This window comes from Haliotis cracherodii, unplaced genomic scaffold, assembly GCF_022045235.1.
Source record: "Haliotis cracherodii isolate W230 unplaced genomic scaffold, xgHalCrac1.p SCAF_11, whole genome shotgun sequence".
In the NCBI taxonomy this organism is placed as follows: domain Eukaryota; kingdom Metazoa; phylum Mollusca; class Gastropoda; order Lepetellida; family Haliotidae; genus Haliotis; species Haliotis cracherodii.
The window spans coordinates 44,890,625-44,907,844 of NW_027266266.1; the positions used below are offsets into that span (position 1 = coordinate 44,890,625).

At 39.6% G+C, this 17,220-nt stretch overlaps 1 protein-coding gene across 1 annotated transcript; it reads right to left on the reverse strand.

The window, feature by feature from the left end:
• Positions 1-9,164: 9,164 nt before the first annotated feature.
• LOC139455852 (uncharacterized) lies at positions 9,165-14,787 on the reverse strand. The gene is made up of 4 exons (XM_071237397.1): positions 14,731-14,787; positions 13,292-13,763; positions 12,119-12,198; positions 9,165-9,556 (listed from the first exon to the last, which is right to left on the reverse strand). The coding sequence occupies exons 2-4, from the start codon at positions 13,582-13,584 to the stop codon at positions 9,165-9,167; spliced, it is 765 nt and encodes a 254-aa protein (XP_071093498.1). The 5' UTR covers positions 13,585-13,763; positions 14,731-14,787.
• Between the last annotated feature and the right edge of the window lie 2,433 nt (positions 14,788-17,220).

Sequence of the window (17,220 nt, forward strand, 5' to 3'; positions counted from 1 at the left end):
CCTTTGGTTGGTCGTAACCATATTGGTGCCTGTGGTTGGTCGTAACCATACCGGTGCCTTTGGTTGGTCGTAACCATACCGGTACCTGTGGTTGGTCGTAACCATACCGGTGCCTGTGGTTGGTCGTAACCATACAGGTGCCTTTGGTTGGTCGTAACCATACCGGTGCCTGTGGTTGGTCGTAACCATACCGATGTCGTAACCATACCGGTGCCTGTGGTTGGTCGTAACCATACAGGTGCCTTTGGTTGGTCGTAACCATACCGGTGCCTGTGGTTGGTCGTAACCATACCGATGTCGTAATCATGCCGATGCCTTATGGTTGGTCGTAACCATACCAGTGTCGTAACAATACCGATGCCTGTGGTTGGTCGTAACCATACCGATGCCTTTGATGATCTGTCGTTACTATACCGATGCCTGTGGTAATCTTTCGGTACCATGTCTGTAGGTTTCACAAAAATAGTAAATGTCGACAACCTACTGCACTTTGGCTTTTCTTCAAACATATAGCTTACAATTATGATGTAACTGAAATACTATTCAAAATTACTGAAATACTATTAAACAAATCCAGTCCAAGTTTCAGATCTGGTTCCTCAATATCTGACAAGATGTTTCCTGAAGAAGGGAGTAGTGATGGGATGTGTGGATGGAGTGATGTGTGTCCTCAGTCTACCATCTGTATTACCGGTAGTTATAATGGTATTGGTTTATTTCCTTGTCAGAATGCTGATCTTTTATTCTATTACCAGTATAAAACTTATACCATTTATAGCCAACCATGTGGAAATTCTACCATATCGCTAACTGTGTGAAACATTCTACTATATATAGCTAACCATTGAAAATTCTACCATTTGCTGCTAACTTGTGAAATGGATAATATTTGACAGTGTTAACAGGAAAACCTTTGAACAACTACCATTATACAGACAATTATACAATAACATAGTCTGTGTTACCATGGTTACCAGTTTATATCCTACCAGCAGTAAGGGACTGCAACTACCTAAATACCACATTCTACATTAGTTCTAGCTATGTTTTATATTTTTTACATCACAATTAAACATCCAATATATGCTTTATCATAGAGACGCTGCGCAGAACTATTAAGCTGTTATATGTCCATGGCAGTGCACAGTACACTTATATCCTTACCAAACGAGAGGCTCTTGTGTACATTTTGCCAACACTCGAAATGCTTATATTTTGTCATAGAAATATTCATACCTTTCAAATTTATGGGGACTTAACATTTGTTTTATGACTAAAAAGTGAATGGGAGTTGTCAGGGATGATTTACTTTGCAGCTCACATCAACACTGTTACTGTAGCATGGTTGATCTAAAATTTGCAATCTGACCTTGAATGTCATCCAGAGGTCAAGGTGATCATTTGGTCATCCAGAGGTCAAGGTGATCATTCCACATCCAGAGGTCAAGGTGATCATTCGGTCATCCAGAGGTCAAGGTAACCATTTACGCAAGTAACGTAGGCAAGTGTGATGGGCAGGACTGTCGATTAATCCAATGAATATTTGGAAAATATTTAATATGTTATTTATAGTGAAGTACTTGTGTATATTTTTTTCTTCTTCCCCAGTTGATGTGATATGATGTCATACTCTGAATACGCCCATATCTGTACCATTCCAGTCACTCTTCATCTATTACTGGGGTGAAATGATACATCAAAGTCTGCAGCATGATGCACCGGTCACAAACTGTTCCATGCTCTATCATCTTCAGTGTAACAAATTTATTTTCATAGATTTTATGGGGCAAAAGGTGGTGCAGTGGTTTAAGAAGTGCAACTCGCTGTGAAGATTTGTATCCTTAAGCCGTACCAGTATTCAGTAAATTAGGGGTTCGAGTCCCAGATTCTGCCAATTCTGAACCTTGGTTTCCCTGCACCAAACTCACGTACATGGGTTTCACGTCCAAAACCTTCGTCACTTTGAGTTTTCCATCCACATTAAGCCGACTATATTAATCATACTGAAAATACTTGTTACAGCATGAAAATATATTGAAATTGTGATTTCCTTTCATTGGAGCATTAATAAGATTTTTTTGTGAAAAATTTGACCTGTGATGCCTTAAGCATGGTATACAAATAAAAAGGTTTTGATTTCATGTCAAAAACACCGAAGTTGTTAATTTCCATGACTGTCTCTGTGCATGTTGACCCCCCCCCCTCCCAGTTAGTCCAGCTCCATGTTCATGGTCGGTCCTGCCTTAAGTGTTTCATAATATACCTTTCCCTTACAGTTATATCAAGATAATGCTGTTCGATGTTTTGCTGATTTGTGTACATGTTTTATGAATTGTTTTGTGTCGCTTTGGTGAATCGTTTCATCCCCTTTTCTTGTTTATATCATCATTTCACACAGTACAGCTCCAAATGCATTTCTATGTGTACGAAAATAAATCTTGATGCAATCCTCCAGTCTGTTACTTTGTGATACAAGTCGTACATTTGCGCAATGTTGTCGAGATGTGAAGAATCACGAAGGCCATGTACATGACATAAAGTTACGAGTTGTGTCGATCGGTCATAGGATGCAATTTGTTGAATTGAAGATATGTTACTTTAAATAAGTATTTGCACAAAAAAATAATAATTTTTTTTTGCCTTTAAATTATTGATTATAGGAAAAAAATGAATTTAGAAAACAGCTAACAAAATTTATGATTTGCAGTTCTAGAGGTAATGTTCGAATTAATACAATGAGTTGTGCGAACGTTACATTTGTAGGTCATGCAACATGAACCTTGTGGCGGAGTACTGAGCATGAGAACTTTGCATGGTGGTCGTTATTTCTATCTGCTTTTCGTCTTTATTGATCTGTTACTGTTTCTAAAGTTTAAGGAAAAGGCTGGTCCTTTTGTAACAAAATGATATTGTGTAATCCAAATAGACATTAAAGTTTACTTGATTTCCTCTATAACATGGTCCTATTCCACAAAGTGATTCTGGGGCTGCAACCTCATTGGCCATGCCGAGGTATAGGATTACAATTAATGATGTTAGGCCCCACAGGGCAGAGTATAAAAAGTACAAAAACAATCTCATGGCTACTAGAGGTATCAAAATTATAACTTCATGATCTTTAGCTACTTGAGGCATTAAAATATAAACTTCATGATCTTATGGCTACCAGAAGCATTAAACTTAAAACATCATGATCTTATGGCTACTAGAGGCATTAGAATTAACTTCATGATCTTATGGTTACTAGAGGCATCATGTATACAACAAAGCATAGAAATTACAATGATCTTAGGGCTACAACAGGCATAGGTTTATAGCCAAGTATAGAAATTACAATGATCCTTTGGCTACTAGAGGCATCAAGTATACAACAAAGTATAGAAATTACAATGATCTTAGGGCTACAACAGGCATAAGTTTATAGCCAAGTATAGAAATTACAATGATCCTTTGGCTACTAGAGGCATCAAGTATACAACAAAGTATAGAAATAACAATGATCTTAGGACTACAACAGGCATAAGTTTATAGGTAAGTATAGGTGTTACAACTTAGTTATCTGAGGGCTACAACAGGCAACTATCTATAGTATAGTATAAAAATTACAACTTAATGATCTTAGGACTGCAAGAAGCCAAGGTCTACAGCAGTGTATAGGTGTTGCAACAGACATGTCTATAGCCAAGTATCAGAATGACAACTTGGTGGACTAGGGGCTACAACATGTACAAAGGTCATGGTTCATACCAATGAAACATAGGGCACTATTTACTCCGTGATGCTGGGGAATTAGTCAATATTAAAGCACTGGATTTAGAACACGATGGACACAAAGTGATCTTTGCCGTCGGAGCGTTTTTAAAATAAACTGTCATTCCGATTGATATGCTATTTTTTTCTGAATTTTCATTTTAAAGACAGTGGATCCTTAAGGCAAAACAAATGTGACCAAGTCTTGATCATTTCTGTGCTTGAGGTCCCAGAGTCTCGTTCCTCTAAGTGTTAGGACTTGTATAATAGTTCTGGTGGTAAAGGGATATATATCTTGGTAAACTCATGTAGAGCTGTCTACACTAATTCTTAACTAGCTCTCTTCTTAAACTAGTGACCTGATGCCTGGGAAAAGTTCACTTCTTGGAATAGGACCCAAAGCTTGATATTGTTCCTAGATTCTTGCCCAAGCTTCACAAATTCACTTCATTTATTCCGTACCACATAAAGCCTTGTAACATACTTCATCAAGGCTTTATCAGTTTAATGGCATAGTAAGCTAAGCATTGCATTTAGACTTGGCCAACTCAGGTGAAATATCAACATTCTTCTGTCTCCACTGATGAAAGCTAAAGTATTAGTTTGTCAGAGATGACAGTCATAGGACAATGTGTTTGAGACACATTGATTATTGTATTAAATGATTTCATCAGAAAAAGATGGTGTTCTTGACAATTACTGTCACTTACTTTCTAGCTTGGTGCTACTCTCCATAATATAGCACTTGGCTTTGTTTAAGACCAGTGGTTTATTCTTCCTATAGAGTGTATCAAGTTGATAATACTGGTCAATATTTGACAAGCCACCAAACCTTAACTTGGTATTGCAATGCGTCAGTTGTCCGTGTGATCATTTGAACTGAAGGCCTTGATGTGGATTTTCTACTGTTGCACAAAAATGATTGCATGTCATTGTGCTGTGACGACTGTTATGTTTTGGTAGTTATTAGGGTCAAGCATTGGATTAAGTTGGATGTTGATTTTATTATGCCCTTTGCTCTCTGTGAGAATGACGTTAGATATGTTTAGGTTTTTTTTCATAAACAGCTTGAGATTGAAAGCTTCTGTACATTTCTTAAACTGGGCCATTGGGACACATCAAGTTAATTATTTGTTCTACGCATGCAATTTCTAAATTAAAATATACTACTCAAAAGAAGTTAAGGATCACCCGATTCTTTCATAATGGAAAAGTTAATCTGTCATGGCATGAGAGATTAACTATAGTAATATGAAAGAATCAGGTGATCCTTAACTTCTTTTGAGTAGTATACAATTTATTTAAGAGTATATACAACACAACTTTGGATAAAGACATTTCTGTTACTCTTTGTACAGAAATGTCCAAACCAAAGTTAAGTAGTATATATATGTCACAGCACAACACAGTCAAGTTATTTTCAAAATTTCAAAATACATTTTGTTTAATTAATTAAAAGGATTGCATATCTGAACATGAGTTTGTTTTGGCCTAAGTAAATTTACACAAGATAGTTCATGAAAAAGATTAATTTCTGATCATAACAAGAAATCAGCCATCCCCTGAAATGGAGATGGGCAATATTTAATCAACTTCTTGTGGTCTGATGGATGTTATACCCCACGGCTTGTCCCAGGCGTAGTTGTTGATACTTAGTATTTCTGTTAGAAGGTTGCATCAACATGTTTACATGGACATGAAGGTGCGTGTGCAACTGCTGGCTGCAGTGAAGGGACCGGTCATTTATTTAAAAAAAAGGGTGCCTTTTCAACGAGAATCCAGGGAGGGAAAACATTAAGATCATGGTCTACATAATTGATTTAATTTGTTATTTAGATATTTGATTAAATGAATATCGGAGAATAATAAAGTTAGGCTTTACAGGGAGGGTCATGAAAAGACACACAACATTTGGGGAGGGTTGTATTTGATTTGACAAAAGACAAATCTTTGGCCCACTTCCATAATAAATGACCAGCCCATCTTTGGAGTTCCTTGGTTTGCAGATCTAAATACCATGTTTGTGCTCAATATGAAAATAATACACCACTCACCTTTTGATAGGGATAATCAGACATGTCATGCTGTTTAAACATACTCTTGACATTATGAGAATGAGTTTTGTGTATAAAGGAAAGAAAAAATATGTATCTCTATCAAAGATGGAGGAGTATGTACATTAAGGAACAGACAAAAAACATTTCCTTCTTTGCATTGTGCTCATAAATGTGAATTAATTTATCTTTGTCAAAACCAATGCGGTTCAGAAACATTGATCAGTTGGTGAATTACCTGCTTTCCCATTTTGACACTGGGGGTTTGATGAAATTGGGCAACATATTCAGTAAGTTCAGTGGGAAGATAAAACTTCTTCAAATGTTTTATTCAAACTGTTGAGTCAGCAGTTCTGTGAACCAAGAAATACAAGAGAACGCCTTGAGGTAGGTAGGAGTTTGCAATACACAAGTTGATGTAGTACTTGTGTATTGTACAAGTCTGTGGCCCCTGCAATGGGTGTCATGACAAAACACATGTTGTATCTTATTTTCAAGTTTAATTTTCATTAATGTTATGTATATGGGTACTGCTTGTTGAAATTTATTTTTGGGTCCAGTTTTCTTGAACTTAAAAAAATATTGTCCAAACTTTAGACATTGTTGATGTATTCTTAGTTGACCTTGTATTGCCGCAGAATAAATTTCACATACCAAGTTGTTGTTTTTTGTTCGGTCGGACCTTAAGCAACTAGTGGAATAATAATAATAATAATAATAATAATAATAATAATAGTAAATAGGCCATTTATGTTGCTCATATTTCCATGCCACACAGGCATACTGAAAGTGCTATTATTACCCCAGTCACTGGATCAGTGAGCACACAACAACCATTCTCAGCTCCCTGGGGAGTATACAACCCAAGCTGCCTGTCAGGCGCTTGAAGCTTAACAAAATTGCCAGCCCACCCCACTGGTTACCCACTCACTGCTGGGTGTGGAGGCACATTTCGAACAAACTCACTTGCCTAAGGAGACACCACATCTGCTACAGTGTGGGGCAGGACAGAAGCCCTAGAAACTCTCAGGAGCCAAGCTGCCGAAACAAGGTCACCCATCCAAGGACTCCCCGCGACTGATTTTCTTAACTTCACCTGATTTGTGACCTGTGCACAGAACCATGTGCCACCACATTGATGATTTGAAAAGTCTTGGTTTGTGAACTTCTCAAATTATGAACATAATACATATTTAAGTGTATGAACTTGAGAGTGATTTTGACCTTCAACATCAGTGACAAGTATTTCAAGGACATACCAAGAGGATATCGAGCAAATAAAATAAATCAAATATGTCCCTAGGTGGATTTCAATGCAACAATGAAAAAACCAGCATGTCCTACACATAGGGGATGTTGAGGACATGTCAGGGGTTTATTGTTGGTCTGCGCAGACGCCGAGTCCACACAGGGATTCCAGCCTGGAATTGCTCTCAAAAAGCCCATGCTGGCCGTATGAGGCAACTAATGGATTAGGTGGTCAGGTTCTGTGACTTGGTTTGTGTGTCATTGTACCCTGATGGCATGGATTGTTGTTCACAATATCAGTCATGTGATTTTCAAGTCCAGATTATTCACAGGTCATCATCATACAGCTGGCTGCTTGCGATGTTAAACAATGAACAAGAGCTTTTTTTTAAAAAATGGAACAATGATTCTTTCAAATTTTCCTGCCAAAGACACCTAGTTTAGAATCCAAGACCAATCCCTGCACCTACAAAGCATTTAAACAAACCCAGAGCTCCAGATAGCTTTTTGAGCAATTGTGTTTTTACTCTGGGGTTTCTATCTTAATTGGGTTACGGTATTACATTTTTCATTGGGTAACCCATATTTTTTCGCTCATCTATTCATCACTCTATTGGGTTTTTCACAAAAAGAGTGAACATTTTCAGACTGAAAAAAAATGAAATAATGTTTTAGATGTATACAACTGTTGCTTGACTCAGAAAGTAAATTAGCTCATAATTATGTTTCGGAAATTAGCTCCCTTTGTACGCATGCTGAGAAAGCTTCATTGGGTATTTACATATGCTGTTTTTATAATTTTAGTTTTTCATTTTATGCATGCGTTTCTGTACGCAAGTCAGTTGAAAGTAATTGGGTTTTGAATATTATTCTCCCAGGGCTATAAAGGAGAAATACACACAATATTCCAGTGATGTGCAAACACCACTTGGTTTGAAAAAAGATCAGTGCAGCAGTCAAAGTCCGACATAACCTTCAAGTATCCGCATTTGCATCGCCATTGCCCATACAGGGATTGTCATAAGCAGGGGCTCCTTGAAGCTTGCTCCTTTAGTACATGAATCTCGGTACCCCCTAAACTTTTAGGAAAGAACCTTTCATGCTTAATTTTGTACAATGGCATGCATATTCCCTCAATGAAAAGTTAACGTGTTCAGTTCGCAGTTTGATCCAATTTTCAATATGGCCGCCACAGCAGAGTCTATTAAGATAGTTGTAAGGACGGATGTACCACTGAGTCCAGTCCATTTACTGGTTAAGATAACATGCATCAGATGCTACAAAATACGATAAAATACCACCCATGACTGAATTCATAAACCTAACAAGCACGAAATACTCATATCGCCTGCCAATATGATATGTCCGTTTGTGTGCAAGGCAAGAAATATTGTACGGTTTTCAAATCTGCACTACTGAAATTTTCAGTCGAAGTTGTTATGGAAACTCGAAAAATATTTTTTTCAAAAATCAAATAAAAATATTCTATAGATTTTAGATCTGTTCCAGAAAGGAAGACTACCGCCATTTTCAATCTGAGTAAAACACAAGTAAAAGTTGTTGCCATGGAAACTCGAAAATTACATTCTTAAAAAATCCCAAACTGTCAAAAGGCATTTTACCACTAGACCTATCTACGTGCCAAGTTTCACCCATATTGTAACCATGTGATCCAAACTCAATAAACTCTTGGCAAGAGTGAGTGAGTGAGTTGGGTTTAACGTCACTTTTAACATTATGCCAGCTTAATGTTTGAGGAAAGCCCGAGGTGATGCAGGTCTCGGACAATTACCACTTCGGTAATCGAGGCGCCTTTGACGACTGGGCCATCCGTGACCCCTTCTTGACAAAAAGACTTTGCAATTATTGTCATTACTGTAAGAGGTTTTCCTTGTTGACGAATGTTTTCACTTTATAAGGATAGTACACATGCAGCTATCTTAGTTGATTAATAATCGCGACACACACACATACAGAGACGGAAACACACAGACAGACATACACCTCACATTATCAAGCACTGGTTCATTATTTACAACCATCATGACAACTATGGTCCCGTCCCGTCCCGTCACGTCAGACAACAAAAACACCACAGTGAACATTGAATCTTTAATCATTTGGTTTCGTTTCACTGGTGGGTGGTTCCGCCGCGTCAGGGAGCTCTAGCTTCACTTCCGGAACACCCTGCACCTCGGAGGTGGTGGGCGCCGGGGGCACTTTACTGTCTCTAAACAAACTGGTGGATGGGGCGAAAGGGTCATCACTTGGATCATATGTAGGTCGCAGTGGAGTCCCAGTGGAACTTACAGGTCGACGTGAACTCGCGGGACCAGGACTTCCGGACATGCCCAGTCGGAACCGGGCTGGACTTGCAGGTGACCTTGACATTCCTCGTCTAGCTTCTTTGATGGCTGCCTTTTCAATCTGTTGGTGTCGGATCTTGTTCAGAACATTATCCATACTCGCAACTTTCTTCTGGCTCCTTGGCGTTGTCTTGCTTCCTACATGATGAAAATTATGGTTTAATTATCGTTTTTAGTCTGGCAAGATATAATTTGGAACTAGAATGGACTAGCAAAAATGTTATTGAAATAAGTATGAATACAACATTACATAGCATTCTCATATCACTGCGTCAGGTAAAACATTAATATACTCAACGCCAAAAGAAACGCCAACCATAGACACATAGAGAGAAGCATGTACAGATATGTTAAGAAGAGATGTTTCCAATGTGTACCACTTAATGACAAAACTAACGATCAGTCAAGTGCTACCGTTGCATCTCTTTATTCTTATTATGAATTGCTGCACATGATTTCGAAATTTTATATGCTAACCCTGCACAAGACAAATGGTGCATCTCTGACGTCACATGTGATGCGTTCATGAGCGTTGGTTCACGCAACATAACTGTATGTTCGTTTATGCATCAAACCAATCTAATGCCTCTTGAATATGAGTAATTCTTCTTATATTAACCAACATGTATGGTATTCATGTTTCTCTTGGCAGTGTGTATAAAAATACAAATTTCGCGAATTTGGTTGTCTTTTCCATACAATATATGAGAGGTACTTCCTTTATCTACTCATAACTAAGTTTACTCGTCCATTTGTTGTTTAAAGCCACACTCAGCATGTTCCAGCTATATGCAACAGTCTGTAAATAATCGAGTCTGGACCAGACAATCCAATGATTGACATCATGTGCATCAGTCCACGCAGTTGGGATACGATGACAAGCATCAACCAAGTCAGCAAGCCTGACCACCCGATCCCTTTAGTCGCCTCTTACGACAAGCATAGTCACCTTTTACGGCAAGTATGGGTTGCTGAAGACCTATTCTACCCCGGGTCTTCACAGGTACTCTTAACTACGTCGTACATGGAATACAATGGCTTCTTCTCAGCAGCTGATATAATGTTGTGCCTGGAGTGTAGTGGAGTAGTGATGAGTGTCTACTCTCAATTAGTTAATGAAACAGGACCAGATACAGATAACTCACAGAAGTCAAATACGCCCTTCTCTGTGTGTACACTTGTTGAAACACATTGCCTGACATTCAAGCAATGAGTTGATGGCTATATCCCTCGCAGGACACATCAGGCCTTTGTCATATCTGAGTGTTCCTCTGTCAAAGACCTGACTACCATCAATCTTATTGGTACTGTGAATGTTATGCTTTTAATGTCCAACCATGCAATACTACAGAATAATTAAAAGGACTGAGCGGCAATGCATTCATATATAACTTTTGGGGTTGGGATACGGAGTATCTTGGAGTTAATCTTTCCAATGAAACTCCATGATCTGGGAGTACAAGTCTGTTCATGCAGACCAACCACAGAGATCCAGGTGTAAAAGACACATTAAGAGTTAATCAAATATACTTTTGCAAGTGTGGACCGACACACGCAAATTGTTCACTTTTGTGTAATTTTACACAAACCGTAAACAAAACGTTTCCGTTTCCATCAATGTTGATTTCTCTTTCCCGTAAAATCTCTTCTCGGGAGAGTCTCCACAGGGGAAGCTACTCTGTCTCGCAAAATTTTGAAACACTCTTCTTAAAAACTTCTTAAACTCAATTGCAAAGAAATCAACTGACACATTTGCGGCATGAAAAGTTGATATTCTTTCTTTCTGCAAGTGAATCACAACTCTAAATCATTTGTTATTAAATTTCAAAAGATCAAAGATGGGATATTGTATCGCAGAAACACATTGGCAGGGGGCACTGTGAATGTTATGCTATTTATGTCAAACCATGCAATACTACAGAATCTGCGTAAGATGGTGTTTCTGTTATTATTCGCATGTTTTTACACCAATATAACTTGCAATGAAATGTGTTGTATGTATCCTGATTCAGGGGTTGTTGTTGGTTTGTTTGTTGTTTAACGCCGCACTGAGCAATATTCCAGCTATGACGGCGGTCTGTAAATAATCGAGTCTGGACCAGACAATCCAGTGATTTATATCATGAGCATCAATCGACGCAATTGGAATCGATGACATGGATCAACCAAGTCAGCGAGCCTGACCACCCGATCCCGTTAGTCGCCTGTTACGACAAGCATAGTCGCCTTTTACGGCAAGCATGGGTTGCTGAAGACCTATTCTACCCCGGATCTTCACAGGCCACAGGGGTTGTAAATAGATGTATTGTATCATGGGCCTCGTACAGTGATACAATACTGTATTGCCGTATCGTTACACCACAACTAGACACCCAATCCATGCCAATTTCTAACGGTGTAGGTTTGTCAGCACCATACATGTCAAAGACCTGCATAGCGACATGTCATGATATAACTGAGGTATTGTCATGATTGTAGCACATACCAATTCCAGAACAACAAATCTGGACTAGCAGATACACATCCCCTAACAACTGACCTGGACTAGCAGATGCACATTCCCTAACAACAGATCTGGACTAGCAGACACACATCACCTAACAACAGACCTGGACTAGCAGATACACAGACCTGGACTAGCATATACCAATTCCCTAACAACAGACCTTGCTAACAGATACCAATTCCTTAACAACAGACCTGGTGTCCTCCTCGGAGTGGGCTTCGCAGATGCTTCTGATCCAAAATCATCAAAGTCAAACTCGCTGATCTCAGGAGCTCTGTAAAATTGATGAATTGATGATTAGTGATATCTGGTAAAAATACCCGAGATGAAACTGAAAACAAAACTACATCTTCAGAGCATTGCCTGATCATCTCAGTATAATTAAAATGAAAAGTCCTCCTCCTCTGCCGTCATTATAACTTTACATCATAGGGAGAGATGTTATAAAAACCCTGGACTCATTTGCTAACATAGCATCGTTGTGAATTTGCATGCTAAAAATAGCCATCAAATTACTCTCATGAGCAATGCAAGTGAGTGAGTCAGGTTTCAATTTTAGTTTGAGGACAGTACTGACACACCTCTTGTGCCGAATTTGTTTCCATATCGTAAATATCCCTATATTAGGAGTGAGTGAATATGGCTTTACGCTGATTTCAGCAATATTCCAGGAAAATCACAGCGGAGACACCAGAAAATGGGCTTCACACATATAACCCATGTGGGGAATCGAACCCGGGACTTATGTGTGACGAGAGAACACATTAACCACAAGGCTACCCTACTGCCCCTCATGTCACAGTAAGGAGAAGTAGCAGTACCGTGGATGATGCTATAATATACTACTCCAGTTTTGAAAGGGATAATCAGATATGTTCATGGAGAGAGAGAAAAATATCAATTGTTAGATAGGCATTACTTAGAAGTTGACGGATGACAAAGTAGAGACAATTTATGGATAACAGTGAGTAAGTATGGTTTTACACCTCTTTTAGCAATATTCCAGCAATATCACGGCAGGGCGACACCAGAAATGGGCTTCACACATTGTACCCATGTGGGGAATCAAACCCAGGTGTTCGGAGTGCAAGCGAACACTTTAACCACTAGGCTACCCCACCGCCCCCTTATGGATAACAACTTCTTTATTTACTGTAAAGGTATATAAGGATCTATACAGAAACATCGCCTTTACAGTAAATGTAGAAGTTGTTATCCATAAATTGTCTCTACTTCGAGAAAAATATTCCTATACAAACTGAAGTAGTACAGTCATTATATTTGCCCTGCTTATGTTTCTCTCAATAAAATTGCATCCCAAAACCATTTTCCTCCCATTTCTGACACTACATCAATATAATGCCCACTTTATCTCTTCTTCCTTGGAGTCATCATCACTGTACATGTCTTCCTCATCTCCTACATCATAGTCTGCGCTGCCTTTCTCCGGGGACGGCGCCCTCCTCCCGGGACACTTCCAGCGTAGCTCCAGCATCTTGTCCTTGTCTAGTTTTTCAAACATCGCCAGGATGTCCTTGGCATCTGGGGTCCAGTTGACTGGAGGATCCTTCTGTTCGTCGGCGCCACCCTCCTCATCGCTGCCCTCCACAAACCAGTCATCATCGGATGCCGCTGCTGTGATGCCTCCACCGAACACCATGTCTTGAATAGTGTTTTGGATGAGAATTGTCTGGGATACACGCTTCTAAAGGTCGTAGAATAGGTAGGTCATTATTCACACCATGACGACTGGAGTCTGTGAACGCACGAAACACATCGCACAGTGGGTCCCACTATCAATTAAAGTCAAGGTGAAATCAGCTTTCCACTGTTACAAATCTGAAAAGAAAAACATTTTGTATGCATAGTTATCATCATAATCATGGTGTACCAAGATTGGGAAATCGCTTCATTCTGTCAGCACACACCTGAATCAGGATAACATGTTTTGTTTGTTGTTTAATGTCGCACTCAGCAAAGTTCCAACTGTATGATGGCAGTTTTTAAAAAATCGTCTGGACCAGTGTTTGACATCATGGGCATTGATCTACCTATGCGATTGGGATACAATGACATGCATCAACCAAGTTTTGAGCCTGACCACACATTAGTCGCCTCTTACGATAAGCATAGTCGCCTTGTTACGGCAAGAATGGGTTGCTGAAGACCTATTCCAAACGGGATCTTCAAGAATGATGTATTGTCGTATCATTGGTATTCGAACGTCATATGTCGTAGAACGACCATGTTTATCGCGATTACTCCCGCCTTAACGGGAGTGTAGCATCACACAGACATTGTACATACTCAGATGATTGCTTGTTTTCAAGAGAAAGTTGTCTTTTATAAGTGAATGAGATGTTTTAAGTCGTTCATGTAATTAGAGAGAAAACTACAAATGATTCTGAAGCGGCCGAAAACCCATTTTATAAGCGGCCGAAAACCCATAACACAGGGATGTACGTGTTGATATGCAGTGGTCAATTCACACGAATACTTTCAAATATGATGGTAACATATTTCTATTCATTTTCTGATGCGTGTTCTTCTATCACAACGTACTTCTTTTTAAAGTTAAAATGGAATGCTTTTAATTTAGCAGAGTCTGGAGATAAGTCTAGGCGAACAATACATATGAAACCCAATGATCTGGGATTGGGAGTGCAGGTCTGTTCATGCAGAACATCCACAAAGATGCAGTAGTAAAAAGACACAATAAATGTACCTTAGCAATGTTGGACCTACATACACAAATTGTGCACTCTGAAATTTTTACACAAACCGTAAACAAAAACAATTCTGTTACCGTTTCCATCAATGTTGATTTCTCTTTCCCGCAAAATCTCTTCCCTGGAGAGTCTCCACAGGGGAAGCAACTCTGTCTCGCGAGATATTTTGAAACACTCGTAAAATATTTTAAACTCAATGTTGCCAAGAAATCAACTGATGCATTCGTGGCATGGAAACTCTCTCTATATACATGGTAGGTAACCCCTTACGAACAAATATGAATAATCGGTTGTCGACTGATCGCTAATCCGAACTACAACTGCATGTAATTTTCTTACCTCAAATTTATTCTTTTTCAAATGTTAACTAGATTCTATCTGTTTCCAAGGCAGATTTCGCCCACAGTGTTTCATTCTTGTCGTAACTGCTGTTTTGTGTCCTCGGTCCAGGACAGTGTGGGTTGTTCATGCTGTTAACCACCGGTCCACATTGATCCAGGATGATCCAAATTGATCCAGCCTCGATATACTGACTGTTTGTCTGTTGCTTACTGTAGCGTTAGGCGGGACTGCGACACTCCAAACAAACGTCACAAGTCTGGAGTTTGTAGCGAGGGTGAGGAAGACGGGTTTTACGCCTTTTCCCGCAACACTGACACACATACCTTTATCAAAGGACCTGCACAATGTGCAGTAGTCTGTTTTACATATTTTTTAAAAGGAGCCAGTTTTTTATGTTTACTCATGTGTGTATATTTACGCCAGGAACACATTTCCATTATGTCTGGAGCAGGTGCGGGGCGGTCGGGTAGCCTAGTGGTTAAAGCGTTCACTCGTCACGCCGAAGACCCGGGTTCGATTCCCGACATGGGTACAATGCGTGAAGCCCATTTCTGGTGTCCCCCGCCGTGATATTGCTGGTATATTGCTAAAAGTGGCGTGAAACCAGACTCACTCACTCACTCAATGGATCAGTGCAATAGTAAATTTGCTCTGTATGTATATGTTGTAATGTGAACGTTTCTGCCAACGTCAGAGGGTGATCTAATTAATATATCTGTTGATTTGCCAACACCAACAAATTGTCAACAGTTCTGTATTCTATTCAGTATACAGCAATAAAAAGAGTTGGGCGGACGGTGTTTACTTTGGGATTCAAGGAGTCAAAAATTTGTGTATAGATTAGATTAAACACATGTTGCCCAGTGTGCAGATTTCTGAAAGGTAACCCTCTTCTCATGTGTGCCTTACCCCATTTACATAGTTTTTTTTACACACCTTAGCTAATTTTTACGGAAGCGTAGTGGGGCCACGGTGATCTTTTTTGTCTAAGTATCTCCTACGTAGGACTTAGTATCTTCTACGTAGGACTTAGTATCTTCTAAGTAGGACTTAGTATCTTCTACGTAGGACTTAGTATCTCCTACGTAGGACAGTATCTCCTACGTAGGACTTAGTATGGCCTAGAATTACTATCTCCTGCGTAGGACTTAGTATCTCCTACGTAGGACTTAGTATCCCCTTAGTATCTCCTACGTAGGACTTACTATCTCTTACGTAGGACTTAGTTTGGCCTAGAATAACTATCTCCTACGTAGGACTTAGTAAGTGTTAGGTAGGGGATACTAAGTCCTACGTAGGAGATACTTAGACGAATCAAAATCACCGTGGCCCTACTACGCTTCCGTAAATTTTCGTGTGAATGCATAGTAAATTTACATATACACACGTATGTACAAGTGAAAAATTACTTATGTGAGTAAACTGTATGCATGTGAACGGGGTATTAGTAAGTCGTGTCAACAGAAGGTAAGTGATAACATAGAGGGGAACAACACTGTTGTCCTGTGTGTAACAAACTAGATCAGCAGATGACTTTGTTTCAGTCACGTGACTTGCCACGCAATGAGTATGTCAAGGGTCCAACTATTGAGGATAGTATTTATTTTCCGCTGCCTGATTGTGTTGTTTTTAACACCCGGTAATCCCCATGCACCACAGCATCACAGAACGTCACATCCGGCTTCAGGCAGCGGATCTATCCATGCCCACCGCTGCCTTGTATCCGGGCGGTCGGGTAGCCTAGTGGTTAAAGCGTTCGCTCGCCACGCCGAAGACCCGGGTTCGATTCCCGACATGGGTACAATGTGTGAAGCCCATTTCTGGTGTCCCCCGCCGTGATATTGCTAAAAGCGGCGTAAAACCATATTCACTCACTCACTCTGCCTTATATCCTACTATACATCTATTTTGGACATGGCGACTTGAGTATTTGTCTTTTATTACAGTGTAGTGAGTGAGTGTGTTGGGTTTAACGCCGCTTTTAACAGTATTCCATTTATATCGCGGCGTGTCAGCTTAATGTGGGAGGAAAGCCGGAAGTGATGCAGGTCTCAGACGTTTACCACTTCGCGAGCACGGGTATGGTGCTGACAAACCTAGAAACATAATCGGGGCGGACTGAGTTTATTACAGTGTAACTAAAGTTTTAAAGGTTCAGTTGTGTGTGAGACTACTTGAATCTTGGGTGTGCGTGATTTGACACTGTATGAAAGTAGACCAACGAT